Source organism: Caretta caretta, chromosome 9 (genome assembly GCF_965140235.1).
Source record: "Caretta caretta isolate rCarCar2 chromosome 9, rCarCar1.hap1, whole genome shotgun sequence".
Lineage (NCBI taxonomy): Eukaryota > Metazoa > Chordata > Testudines > Cheloniidae > Caretta > Caretta caretta.
This window is the reverse complement of record NC_134214.1, coordinates 49,997,812-50,012,311: the sequence shown is the minus strand read 5'-3', so window position 1 is coordinate 50,012,311 and position 14,500 is coordinate 49,997,812. Positions and strand designations below refer to the sequence as shown.

At 53.4% G+C, this 14,500-nt stretch overlaps 1 protein-coding gene across 2 annotated transcripts in view; it reads left to right on the top strand.

Annotated features, from left to right (window-relative positions):
- The window catches only part of IGF2BP2 (insulin like growth factor 2 mRNA binding protein 2), a 104,132-nt gene that overhangs the window by 73,032 nt on the left and 16,600 nt on the right, over positions 1 to 14,500 (top strand). Inside the window, exons 11-12 of one of the 2 annotated variants that reach the window (XM_048863175.2) lie at positions 9,072 to 9,140; positions 13,893 to 14,009. In XM_048863175.2, the coding sequence (XP_048719132.1) occupies positions 9,072 to 9,140; positions 13,893 to 14,009 (186 nt within the window). The remainder of the gene's footprint in view (positions 1 to 9,071; positions 9,141 to 13,892; positions 14,010 to 14,500) is intronic. The other variant, XM_048863176.2, reaches the window with a different exon arrangement.

Here is a 14,500-nt window from a genome sequence, read left to right as displayed (position 1 = left end):
CTCAGCAGCTGCTTAGGCAAAAGTCAGTGGGAATTAAAAACCGTAACAAGGCCAGGATTTGTGCTATGGAACAGTTAAAGGAGGTAGTGATGAGCCAAATCCAGCACCCTCTGGATTCCCTCATCTCTACCCATCTCACTGTAGACTGAGACCTGGCCAGCTGGTGATTATCAGCTCCATGTGAAGCCAGGTTCTGGGGCCAGCTTGCTTTCCTAGTGCCTGAGTGAGCAAGGTTCCTGGGTGAAAGCTCATCCCAGACAGAGATGGTGCAGCTGGGTAGGAGCAGAGCAGGTTTACTGGCTGAGTGCATAGGCAGGAGCAGTAGCCATGAGAGAGCTTGATTTTTAGTGAGGCTTTGACACAGTCCCACATAACGTTCCTATAAGCCAACTAGGGAAATGGGGTCTAGATGGAATTCCTGTAAAGGTGGGTGCACAACTGGTTGAAAGACCTACTCAAAGAGTAGTTATTAATGGCGTGCTGTCAGACTGGGAGGGCGTATTTAGTGAGACACGTACGGCTCAGTCCTGGGTCTAGTGCTATTCAATATTTTCATTAATGACTTGGATAATGAAGTGGAGAGAGTGCTTATAAAATTTGGGGGTGACACCACGGAGGGAGGGGCTGCCAGCACTTTGGAGGACAGGATTAGAATTCAAAACGACTTTGCCAAATTGGAGAATTGGTCTGAATTCAAACAGATGGAATTCAATAAAGACAAATACAGAGTATGACACTTAGGAGGGAAAAATCAAACACACAAGTACAAAATGGGGACTAACTGGCTAGATGTCAGTGCTGCTGAAAAGGATCTGGGGTTCTAGTCAACAGTGTGATGCAGCTGCGAAAGAAGCTACTATCAATCTGAGGTGTATTGACAGGCATCTCCTATGTAAGACATAGGACGAGATAGTACTGCTCTTCTCGGCACTGGTGAGGCCCCAGCTGCAGTAGCGTATCCAATTCTGGACGCTACGCTTCAGGAAAGACATGGACAAATTGGAGAAAGTCCAGAGGGGAGCAACAAAAATGATCAAAGATTTAGAAAACCTGACCTATGAGGAAAGGTTAAAAACACTGGGCATATTTAGTCTTGAGAAAAGAAGACTGAGGGGGGACCTGATAGTCTTCAAATACGTTAAGGGCTATTATAAAGCGATCAGTTGATCTCCATGTCCACTGAAGGTAGGACAAGAAGTTCATCTGCAGCAATGGAGATTTAGGTTAGATATGAAGAAAAACTTTCTACCTATAAGGGTAATTGAGCTCCGGAACAGGCTTCCAAGGGAGGTTGTGGAATCCCCATCACTGGAGGTGTTTAAGAACCGGTTGCACAAACATCTGTCAGGGACGATCTAGGTTTACTTGGTCCCGTCTCAGCGCAGGGGGCTGGAATTAATGACCTCTCGAGGTCCCTTCCAGCCCTGCATTTCGGTGGTTCTATGAAGAAGATTGTGAATCTTTCCTCCTCTTTGTGAGGGGTCTTCACAGTCTTTGTCTGTGTGTGTCCATCGCTGCTCCGGAACTCCCACTGGGCACGCTACCCCGGGGGGTGGGGTCCTTTATCTGGGATGGCCTGTTAGGGGCAGGCTTCAGCTGTGACTTTGGCTCTTCCATGCTCTCCTGATGTAACACGCTCTACAGCTGAAGGTCAGTCAGAAGCTTCATGTGCTGCGGCCAGCTCTCAAGTGGGCTGGGCTGACAGACACAGGACTTCTGCACTCTTCACTCTGCACTGCCTCCCAACCCATTTCTGGTGCAACTCCAAGTGCACTGTCCTCTGTAAAAGCCTGAATTACTTGGGGTGGGTTACCTCAGACACAGCCTGCCTGGCCATGCCCATCCTAGCTCTGGCTAAGCAGGGATCTGAGTACCCCAATAGAGCCCATGCAGGGTGATTCTCAGAAAGCAGGGCGAGGCTCTTTGAGGGGGCAGCGAGAGAGACCTGAGAAAGGCTCCTGCAGGCATGCAGAGCAGCCCTTGGCTTGGAAGTGGATGAAATGTCATAAAAAGACAGAGCTAGTGTGAGTAATGCTGAGTAATAGTTTCATCCTGGAGGAGGGCTGTGCGTTTGTCGGGTGTCGGACAGCTTTGATGTCAGTTCATGGGAACTGTATTTATTACTTGATGGTTTCAAAACGAGGGGGATCATTTTTTAACCAGCCATGCTGGCGTTGCCCCATTAACGGTGCAGCAGTGCCTTTCAGAGGTGGGATTGTGACGACACGCACCGCCGCTGCACTCTCTGGAGGCGCGAGGCAAAACCAACCCAATCAGATGAGTTTTCAAAACCAGCCCCTGGCTGAGCCACTGCTGGGACTGCCTGGGCCCAGGCAGACAGGTGCCAGCCACACCTTGGAGTGGACACTTCACTCTCTGCGCCTGTGTGTCCAGAGTTGGGACAACTACCTTGGCGTCCGTTTGTGAAAGTGGATAGAGAGCCCAGAGCCGTATATGATAAGTGACTGTGTGTTCTGAGCTGTGTTCTTCCTAGTCTGCCTGCACAGTAGGTGGACAGAGATGCATAGATAGAACATGTTGAGAGGATTGATCAGCTTGATTTGCTGATATGGAGTGATTATTTCATACCTTCTTGATTTTTGGATAGCACTACAGGAAATCACTGAGCTGGCTTTTAACTCCTGCAGATAAACCCCTGATGGACAGCGTATCTAACACTCCATGTCACCATTTCAGTTCAGCTGCTGTAACTACTTGGAGCTGAGAACAAGTCTATTTACTTCTTTAGTTTTTCTAAAAACTGTAGCAGCCGAGTGATCGAAGAAGGATGGTGAGTTTTACACCATTCAGAGTTGAAATATTTAGATGATGGTGCAGAAAAGACACAAAATGTTGACTGCAAAAACAGCGTGTGTGTATATCTGTCCATGCTTTTCTGCGTGGTGTATTTGTGAGTGTGTGTTTTCCTCATGAACACTGCATGTCGACTTTCACATGTTCTTAGGTCTGGTCCATTACTTTGGGAACGTGCACATGATATAAGGGAGGAGCGTACATTCCCAGCAAACTCCTGTGACCCCCCAAAGCCCCAGCAAGGCTACTTGGCAGTTTATTTTTAGAGGAAAAATTAAATAATTTATTATGCCAAATATAAAAAGTGCTCCAGGCCAAGTGTTGGCTCCCTGCCCTCTCCTTGTCAGCCTAACCACGAGTGGAGAGGTCTCATACTAAGCTACTTCCTTCCCTTCTGTTTCTTGGGCAAAGGGGGAGGAAGGGTAGATAGCCCTGTTCCCATTCTGATACCTATAGGTTACACGACCTATAGATGTATATGCACAACAGGTGGGGAATGGAGTGAAATTAGAGACAGGGCATAGTGTTGAAAGAATGTGCCACTCAGGAGAGCCCTCCTGGGAAGCAGAGGGTGCATGTGTGTGCATGAGTGGTGTGTGCGGGGGGGATGGGGAGATGCAGACTTGTATGTTAGTGCTATGCATGTGCATTCCCATCTGAGGGGTACAGTTCTGCCTCCATCCGCCCAGACAAATGGGCCCATTGCCCTACAAGCAGCTAGCGTCGTTAGTCGCTGTCCATTTTGAGTCTGTCATTTGTGTCGCTCTGTACAGTCATAGCAGACGTGAAAGAGCTACAAACGCCTGGCTGTATCCCGCAGATCTCCTGCGATGAGCGAGGTGACAGCTGCTCGTGATCAGCCCCCCGAAGATCTGATGCACGCTGTTTTAGAAAAAGGGCTAAAACATGCAAAATTCACCCTGCTGGCCCAACGAACTGGGCTCTGTTTTGTTTTCTTTATCAAAACCTTTGAAGGTGATTTGCAAACATCTATTGTATAAAGTTCAGTCAGCCGAAAGGGAGAGGGTCCTCTGTGGAAATCCTATTGCAAATTAAGGCCAAATAATACATCCATGTGCACTTTGATATCAAATATGCCTGCTTGGAGATGCTTGGGTGACTGAAAAGTTGAAGGGAATTAATGCTCATGGAATCAAGGTTTAGATGTTTCACTTGGTGGCTTTAAATCCCTTCTAATAAGCCAGGACATGGAGAAGCCATTTTTGTTTGCAGTCTTTGCTCCTGGAGGCCCAGGCGCTCCTGGTGTTCCGGCAGAGACTTCTTGCACTAGCCAGTGGTACGGCAGGCAGTGCAGACACCTGTGTCAGTCGCACACAGTAATATCAGGTGATGCTATCTGAGGCTGCTGCAGATCAGCAAAAGCCCCACCGAGCTGTGCAATGTTTCTGTTGAGGGTATTGCAAAAATGGACTTAATGAAATACATAATGCGAGGATGTCTCAGCAGAGCTGTGCGGGTCTCCCACAAAAGCACTGTTCGGTGGGGCATACACGTCTTGTATTCATCAATACGTGCACACATCAAGTCGTCTGTTTCTTGTGCCTCCAAAGTCCAAAGGGACAAACCATCCCGATGAGTCGAAAGAATAGTAAATACGGCAGGCGACCAGCTTGGCTTAATGGTGAAATCCTAGCAGATCTTAAACATAAAAAAGAAGCTTACAAGAAGTGGAAGGTTGGACATATGACCAGGGAAGAGTATAAAAATATTGCTCGGGCATGTAGGAATGATATCAGGAGGGCCAAATCGCACCTGGAGCTGCAGCTAGCCAGAGATGTCAAGAGTAACAAGAAGGGTTTCTTCAGGTATGTTGGCAACAAGAAGAAAGCCAAGGAAAGTGTGGGCCTCTTACTGAATGAGGGAGGCAACCTAGTGACAGAGGATGTGGAAAAAGCTAATGTACTCAATGCTTTTTTTGCCTCTGTTTTCACTAACAAGGTCAGCTCCCAGACTGCTGCGCTGGGCATCGCAAAATGGGGAAGAGATGGCCAGCCCTCTGTGGAGATAGAGGTGGTTAGGGACTATTTAGAAAAGCTGGACGTGCACAAGTCCATGGGGCCGGACGAGTTGCATCCGAGAGTGCTGAAGGAATTGGCGGCTGTGACTGCAGAGCCATTGGCCATTATCTTTGAAAACTCGTGGCGAACGGGGGAAGTCCCGGATGACTGGAAAAAGGCTAATGTAGTGCCAATCTTTAAAAAAGGGAAGAAGGAGGATCCTGGGAACTACAGGCCAGTCAGCCTCACCTCAGTCCCTGGAAAAATCATGGAGCAGGTCCTCAAAGAATCAATCCTGAAGCACTTGCATGAGAGGAAAGTGATCGGGAACAGCCAGCATGGATTCACCAAGGGAAGGTCATGCCTGACTAATCTAATCGCCTTTTATGATGAGATTACTGGTTCTGTGGATGAAGGGAAAGCAGTGGATGTATTGTTTCTTGACTTTAGCAAAGCTTTTGACACGGTCTTCCACAGTATTCTTGTCAGCAAGTTAAGGAAGTATGGGCTGGATGAATGCACTATAAGGTGGGTAGAAAGCTGGCTAGATTGTCGGGCTCAACGGGTAGTGATCAATGGCTCCATGTCTAGTTGGCAGCCGGTATCGAGTGGAGTGCCCCAAGGGTCGGTCCTGGGGCTGGTTTTGTTCAATATCTTCATAAATGATCTGGAGGATGGTGTGGATTGCACTCTCAGCAAATTTGCGGATGATACTAAACTGGGAGGAGTGGTAGATACGCTGGAGGGGAGGGATAGGATACAGAAGGACCTAGACAAATTGGAGGATTGGGCCAAAAGAACTCTGATGAGGTTCAATAAGGATAAGTGCAGGGTCCTGCACTTAGGACGGAAGAACCCAATGCACAGCTCCAGACTAGGGACCGAATGGCTAGGCAGCAGTTCTGCGGAAAAGGACCTAGGGGTGACAGTGGACGAGAAGCTGGATATGAGTCAGCAGTGTGCCCTTGTTGCCAAGAAGGCCAATGGCATTTTGGGATGTATAAGTAGGGGCATAGCGAGCAGATCGAGGGACGTGATCATTCCCCTCTATTCGACATTGGTGAGGCCTCATCTGGAGTACTGTGTCCAGTTTTGGGCCCCACACTTCAAGAAGGATGTGGATAAATTGGAGAGAGTCCAGCGAAGGGCAACAAAAATGATTAGGGGTCTGGAACACATGAGTTATGAGGAGAGGCTGAGGGAGCTGGGATTGTTTAGCCTGCAGAAGAGAAGAATGAGGGGGGATTTGATAGCTGCTTCCAACTACCTGAAAGGGGGTTCCAAAGAGGATGGCTCTAGACTGTTCTCAATGGTAGCAGATGACAGAACGAGGAGTAATGGTCTCAAGTTGCAGTGGGGGAGGTTTAGATTGGATATTAGGAAAAACTTTTTCACTAAGAGGGTGGTGAAACACTGGAATGCGTTACCTAGGGAGGTGGTAGAATCTCCTTCCTTAGAGGTTTTTAAGGTCAGGCTTGACAAAGCCCTGGCTGGGATGATTTAACTGGGAATTGGTCCTGCTTCGAGCAGGGGGTTGGACTAGATGACCTTCTGGGGTCCCTTCCAACCCTGATATTCTATGATTCTATTCAAGCTCTAACGGCTTCCCCCGGGAAGGTGAATGCACTGAGAATGGCTACGGGCTTTGTTCGGATACTGTTTGTCTGTTGAATGTTTGGAGACAGACCCTTGGTGGACAGCAGGCCCCTCTGCTATTTTTGTTCTGTGTGTGTGTTTACGGGTGTGAGTGCGGAGGATCGTGTGGCGGCCGGCCATGTGGCCTGGTGGGTAGGACAGTGGCTTGCAAATCAGGAGACCTGGTTCTGGTCCTGGCTCTGCCACTCACCTGCTTGGTGACCGTAGGCAAGTCGCTTCACCTCTGTACCTCAGTTTCCCCTCTGTAGAGCATGTTCTGTGGCTTGCAGTAGTGCCTCATGGTCCCAGGCCCTTTGTACCTGGCACTGGATGGACAGTCCCTCTCCGGAAAAGGCTGCAGTCTACACAGACCAGACCAGGTAGGGGCAGGGGTGAAACGTACCAGCCGAGGGACCAGACTGACCCCCCATGAGTGCACGCCCAACACCCAGCCCGCACAGGAGGCCCACGCGGAGCTGAGGGCTGGGCCTGAGGCCCAGGGGAGCTGAGTGTGACAGGAACAGAGAGGATAGGAGCCAGTGCTGAGCACAGCATGGTTGCCTTGCTGCCTTCACACGCAAAGCTCTGTAATCCCAGCCAGCCTGCTACGCCCAAGCTCTGCTGCATCAACTGGAGATTCACACTCAGAACTTGTCTACCCTACAAAATGAAGTCGACCTATGTTAGTTCAGTTTACAGCCCCCACAGTGATTACTGCTGTTTTTCATGTCCATGCTACCCTGCTGTCGGTGGTGCGTGTCCTCACCGGGCAGGCTTCCACCAACTTAAGAGGGGTAGCGTGGGGGCTCAGAGCCTGAGCTCACAGCTCCACACAGAGCTCCTTGCCGAGACCCAGCTTCCCCCCACCCGCAGCTCTGAGCTCCCCGCCAGGAGTCCAACAGCTGCCCAGGATCCAAGCGCGGAGCTCCGTGCCTGGAGCCCAGGTGTCTGCCCGCTCCCAGCAGGGAGTGGGGAGCCAGGAGCCCCAGGGGTCAGCTGGGCTCCAGTGGGGAGCTCTGCACCCAGAGCGTGGGTGGCTGCCAGGCAGCTAGCGGGTAACTAGGAGACCGGGCCAGGTTCCAGCTGGTTAGCTCTGCGGGGAGCTGAGAGCCCGGGTGGTAGCAGGTTCACAGCTGGAGCCCCCACGCGCCCTGGGGCGAGAGCCCCAGCTGCGAGCCCAGCACGGGGTTTGCAACAGGGAACCTACCCGCCTTTCTTGTCAGTTTCACAGCTTCCTTGTGGACCTGTGACATTGACAAACAACAGCTGATGTAAGTAAGGCAACATCTACAGAGGCACTGCGTCGCCCTAACTACACCACAAAGCCTACGCCCCTCGTGGAGGTGGAGTTATCATGTCGGTGTAGCAGGGCACTTACTTCAGCAGGAGCAAGGCTGTGGTGTAGACACTGACTAGGCTGATGTAAGGCAGCTGTAGTGTAGCGCAGGCCTTAGTTTCTCACACACCTTAACCCTGATCCCTTCTCTGGTTCCACTGCCTTTCCTCATGTCACCCAAGGTGTAACTGTGCCTAGGGTTAGACCTACCTGCATGACTCTCTTCCTCTTGGGAGGGATTGCTACAGGTGTTGGAGATCACGCTGTTTTCACCCTGTCCTAGTTGCAGTCATGCCCAACTTCCTCCTCTCTGCAGGACCGGGTGGCTAGTGCAGCCTGCTCCCTCCTCAGGGCCATTCGTCGAAGTCTAAGGTTCCTCCTGCCTTTTGCTGCCTCCTTTGGACCAGTTGGTGACACGTTTTATTACAGTCCTGATCCCATCAGCAGCCAGACCATAACTCCACCTCATGGCTCAGCTGTGCACTCCAGGTCAGCTGCAAGGTCTGAGCTTGAGCTGTCCCATGCCATGAGCTGAGTGGGAGCAGGGTCAGGCCCTTGTCAGTTACCCCCACGTACATCCCTCGTACAGAGAGTGCTGTCATGGTGTGTTCATGGGGCAGCACCTTGCAGACTCTGGGCGCCAGCCCCTGCACAACCCTGGCTGTTCTCTCTCCTTGTCTCTTGTCTCGGTCTCCACTTCGCCACAAGGCTCCAGCCTTGGGACCCCTCCTGTGGTGCCTGGCTCTCCCCAGGGGGACGCTGTCATACGCCAGGTGTGGGTGACTAGTGTATTTCCGTGGACATATTGTGCTAGCAGGAAAGTGAGAGAGCTCCCTGTAGAGCAATGTCCAGAGATTCTAGCGTCACTGGGGAGCACCTGAATGGGGGTCATCCAGGAGGTTGTCAGGATACGCTCCAGATGTGCATGGCCTGCATGGGCCTCCATCAGTTTCAGTGGAGCTGGGCTCATTTACGTCAGTGCTGGAGTTGTGATTTGCCTGCAGGAGGGGGCCAACATTTCTCCTGGGGCCTCAGCCGGGTTTTTGGTTGTTCCTCAGGCCTGGTTCTCGGTCTGTCTCGGGACCCCCGTCTTAGAAAGTACGGCAGACGCAATGGCAGGGGACGCAGGGAAGGTTCCGGTGTATGTGCTCACCGAGGTGCTGGGGGTAGATCCCCAGCAGCCAGCCCCCAGACGTAGCACAGGCGTGGTGTGTACGGACCGTGCTGTCTGGGAACCCGCACTGACTGTGTTTTCTTTCCTGCCATAGAGCCCCTCGGCATACCTCTCGGGTCTGTATGGAGCCTCCCCCATTGGCGCCTTCCCACAGCAGCACTCTGTAAGTGCCCGCTCTGCCCGTGCTGGCACCGCTCGCCCTGCTTGGCCCCCGCGTTCCTCTCTTGGCTGTGATTCTGTCCGGTGCTGCTCTGCCATTGCAGTGAGCATGCCAGGTCAGTGCCCTCCTGGCAGCCGGCGGCAGTGATGCGGTCGCTGGAAATGAGGCTGTGGAATCCAGACGCCTGCAGGGAAACGTTGAGTCCTTTTCCGAGTCCGTTCCCACTTTCCTCTGCAAAAGCCAGCACATCGGCGCCCGCGCAGGGCTCCCCCCGCAGCACGGCATGGCCTGGGCAACTCTCCTGTGTCTCCGCAGGCCTTGGTGCCAGAGCTGTTCCAGTCCCCGGCACCCAGAGGCTTGGCAGTGCACTCTCACTGCACATGACGTGACAAAGCCGAGCCCCCAGGATTTAAACCCAGCCGCCAGGAGGAAGCAGCAGGGGCTGTGGTTTTCCTTTAGCCCCCGAGAATTCTCCTGGTGCATTTACTGTCTCCCCATGTGTGCTCAGCGAGGAAGGGGGGTGATGAACTGAGCCTTTTAAAGGGCAGGTCAAAGACACTTGGCAGCACCTTCCCTGTACCAGGGTGCAGAGTGGTGGGGGCCTTTCCCCTGCAAGGGGCACACGGGTACGGCTGCTGTGAGAGAGGGATGACTGATGCAGTGCGGCACCAGGTGCTCCTGATGAGCATGCAGAGAGCCACATGGAGAGCACTGGGTCCCTTGTGTTGCTGCTCTGCATGTGTGGGCAGCAAGGCAATTCCAGCCCAGCTCCTCCACAGGAGGCTCATGGGTGGGGAGCCCTGGCGGCCCCTCCCCCCCACCCTACTGTGCAGCGCTGGGGTCCCCTCCGGAGCAGGGTCTGTAGTGCTGGCCTCCCCGAGAGTCAGCCCCAGCGGGGAGCATGGGTTTGTGCTTACGCTCCTGGGCTTTGTCCCTGAGAGTGGTTCATCGCCAGACTCTCTCTGACCCTGAGCCCCTTCCCTCAGTGCTAGCCCGGTCCCAGGATGAGTACGGAGCTAGCAGTTTGGAGATCTGGTTGGCCAGGGCTGGAACTCAGACTGGGGGCTGAAGCCACCTCTGCCTGCGTATCAGGCTGCAGGACAAAGCCTCAGGAGGAAGCACCATCTGCCTCAAGTCAAGAGATCCCCGGGAAGAGCCTCAGCCATAGGCTAAGGCAGCATGTGTTCTCCTCATGGGAAGCACTGGCCTAGGGCTCCGTGCTCCGTGAAGGCCTTGCAGCCTTTACAGACAAGAGCCAGAGATGAGTGACTCCCCGAAAACGCCCTGCTGCACCACACCTGCCATTGCCTCATGATTTACCCTGGTTGAACTGTCAGCCTAGAGACCCCACTGCCCCTTCATCTACTGCCCTGGCACAATGCCAGCCTCTCCACACAGCGCCCTGAGCACCTCAACCCCACCTGCTAGCACTGGCTGTTTCGCTGCTTGGCTCCAGGCTGGGACACTGAGCCACACGCCCCGCAGTGAGAGGCGGACAGAGTCCCGCCCACTCCGTTTATGTAGGCCCCTAATGCTACCAGCCTGGGCTGGAATCAGGCATGGCCCTGAGAGAGCAGGCTAGGTACCTCTGTCTCCTGAGCCAGCTGATGCCTGGGGAGGTTGTAAAGCTGTCACGTGCTCCAAGCTCCGAGTGAGCATTTGCACATGGCTGTGGCCACAGGTGGTTTCTCCTTTCCGCCGCTGCACATGGGAGCTGCTACGGCAGCTTTCCTGGGCAGCTTGTTGCTGCTGCCGTCTTTGTGCCAGTGCCCTTTTTGGGGGGGAGAACCCCAGGCTGGGAGCTGCCCCAGGCGAGGTGTTAGGTAATGGACACACCCCTCTGGGCCAGGCTGTTCACCTGAGGGAGAAGTTGTGGGTGTTTGTGCCCATTGGGGACAGAGCCACATGCAGATCCTGGGAGGAAAGGAGTGTGACCTGGGGTCCTGTGCTGAGCCCTGGCGGAGGCGGTAAAAGAGCAAGAGCCAGCATTTCCCCAGAGCGGAGCCTGACGCTTCACTCCTACAGCCCCACTCGGCCCTCTGAAAAAGGGCCAGTGTCCATTGCTGCTGGGTTTGGAATGAAGGCGGGGGGAGGGATAGCTCAGTGGTTTGAGCATTTGCCTGCTAAACCCAGGGTTGTGAGTTCAACCCCTGAGGGGGCCATTTAGGGATTTGTGGCATAAATTGGGGATTGGTCCTGCTTTGAGCAGGGGGTTGGACTAGATGACCTCCTGAGGTCCCTTCCAACCCTGATATTCTATGACTATGAATGGTGGGTGCAGCCCCTTGGATGAGGAGACCGGGACTGGCCCCTACTCGGTGCCTTCCTGTAGCACCCACCAATGGCCGTTCTGCATGCCGGTTCTGTGACAGTACAACGGCGTCTGTATTAGGTGTCCTGACGCTTTCACTAGACGGGTATAAACTCGCAGCCCTACCCAAAATAGCTAAATCGGAATCAAAACTATGTATAGAGCAAATCAAAACATGGCACGAAGCAGCCGAGATGAGAAATGCAGATGGTAAAAGCCATCAGGAGAGAACGTTCACAGGCCTGGGGTGGCCGCGTAGTACTCGATGGATCTCGAGGATCCTAGGGAAGTTTGGATTAAGAACTGGCAGGTCTGTTAGGTGTGCTCCAGGTTCTGTGCTGAACATGGTGAGTCAGCACTAACTAGGGACTTCCGGAAAGGGGCCAGTTGCCTGGCCTTGGTGGATGTGGAGTGGCACCCGAATAAGGTCATAAAACCATTGGCTGGTAGGAGCTGCAGTCAGAGGTGGAGGCCACATTGCTATGTGTGCGTAGGAACCACAGCCAAAGCTGTGGGTGTGGCTTCTGCTTCAGAGAAGTGACTTTTGCTTTTTGAAACCTAGAAATTGTCAGCTCTGGAGATCAACACCCTTCATCACCCGAGCAGGGGTTGCTGTGGTTGTGGTAGTCTAAGATTTCCCTCACCACCATGCCAAAATCACGGGAGTTGGTAACACTGCCTTTCCCCAGCCCTTCCTCCAGCCTGTCCTTCTCTGAGTGCCGGGGTGCACATGTACTTGAGGACCCTGCATCTTTGAGGGTCTTCTAAGCCAGAACGGCAGAGGGGGCGCTGGTAAAGCCTGCTGAGCAAGGTGGTGTGTCTCCCTCCAGACCCAGCTGGTGAGCAGCAGGAGAGCAGGTCTGTGGAGCGTGCATCCGTGCTCACCTGCTATGTGTGAGTGCGGCCCCCGGCTGCCTTGGGAATGAGTGTGGTGTGACATGGAGTTGGAGGCCGGGGGGGGTCAGGTCCCCACGGTCTCTGTATTCATGTCGCTTGGGTCAGCTAGTCTGAGAAGGCAGGTGTCTCACGGGGCTTTCAGAAGGGGGAAGGGCTGCGCGTCCGGAGACGCACGTTTCCATGACCAGTCGTAGCAGCACCGCAGCATTTCCTGCATGACCGTGTCCGGGAGTCGGCCTAGGTTTCTAGCCATCACACTGCGTTCTGGAGCCATTCGCATTGCTCGGAGGTGTGCTCAGGGCAGTCAGCGTCAGCCTCCCAAACAGGGCCTGCTTCGGTCAGCCTATCTGAAAAGTAAGGAAGGGGGTTCGTTTAAGCGATGCTCAGAATATGCTTGGCTGCTATCAGCTAGTTCTGCCGTCAGGCTCAGCAGAGCTTCAGATGATTTCTTAGGGAAATTGCTCTCCTAGACCTACCACCAGCACTTCCTGTCACATTCTCCCATGGGGCCCGAGCCAGCAGCTGGGCTGAGTAGACCCATTGTGACTGGTGCGATTGCCTGGGTACAAGCTGCAAGAGCAGGCCTGACGGTAGTAAGGGAAGATTCTTTTTATGCAGGCTCTTGACCTGTGTATCACTTTGTGTCTGAGCCACATTATCTGGGTGACTTCTGTCTGCCACTGTGGTTATGACCTGGGCCTGCTCCAGTTGCAGTTCTCAGGGGGAGTTGGAAGAGGAGTGGGCTGGGCCCTCTGTCTCCCCCAGATCTCGCCTCGCTGACTGTGTGTCAGCCTGAGAGCCTGTGTGGAGACACGCTCTTTGGAGACTGTGCTGTGTGCGCCTACGTGGCAAGCAGTGGACCTGTCGTGTTAGCGTTACAGCCCCTGTCGCCTTGGAAAGGGCTCAGAGCCCTTTGCCAACGCTCACTGAGCAAGCTTCGCTCGCCTGCAAGACGGATAAGGATCTTCAGTTGAAGTCTCCGGTCTGTTCTGTGTAGGCCCTCACGCTGGGCCCTTTCAGGCCAGGAATCTCATTTTTCTGAGCTGTGGGGGTCAGAGCACACAGAAGCTGTCCACATACGTGTGCGTGAAGATTTCGTTTGCGTCGCAGTTGCCTCCACTCTTCTCTCTCCTTCCCTGTCTCTCGCTGCACTGTGCCACACGCAGATCGCATCCCTTGCATGCTGCCCTGTGTGCCCGCTTGTTTACGCATCATCTGAAAACTCAAATGCCCATTCAGATATTTAGATGCCTTCCTGGGGTGTGACATTTCAAATATCTAGGTCTTCATAAGCAGTGAAATGCATAATAATAAGAGAAACCTGCCCACCCCCGTCGTAGGAGAAGAGCATGATTTCATGGGCATTTTAAAAATGCTCAGCTTTGCAGATTTCATTTCTCCCGCAGAGGGCAAATCAGCTGTACCCCGATTGCATGGGTCTGAGAGCCACAAAATGATTCCCTGCCCTGCCTGCCAAGCGGCTGGGAAAGCAGCAGGCAGGCTGGGTTCCATCTGAGATCTCTATATTTGTCTCTCTCTCCTCTCAGTTGCCGGCACAGGAGGTTGTGAATTTATTCATCCCGACGCAGGCAGTGGGTGCCATCATTGGGAAGAAAGGCCAACACATTAAACAGCTGGCGAGATTCGCTGGCGCCTCAATCAAGGTAAGCAAAGAGCCTTGCTGGCTGCCTTCATCCCCACCGTTGTCGTCCTCTCGGGTGCCTGTCAGCCAGCTGCCCAGCCGACATGGAGAAAAGAATCGGTACCTTGAGACACCGGGTTTCAGAACCCCAGCTGCACCTAAATCCATTTCAGGCTCTGGTGCCAAATGCTTCTTTTCTTCATCTCTGTCCCCCTGTGGGCTCTGATCTCTCCCCTCACGCATCATGTCTGTTGATGGCGACATCCTCTCGTGAGCCAGCGAGGGGATGTCACTCCAGAGCGTCTGCCATCCCCAAATCTCTCAGCTTCCGTGAGCTACAGGGGGTGCCGCTGAAACCTGTACAGCTCTTCTGGTGTGGGGAATACCGCAGCAATGGTGATTAGCTGACTCCTCAGAGGGAGGCATTGTACCAGTGCTGCTGGCCTCCAGGTGGGTGAATGGGATAGTCCCCATCAAACCGCTAGGGAAATTGAGGGGCAGAAATGCAGTATT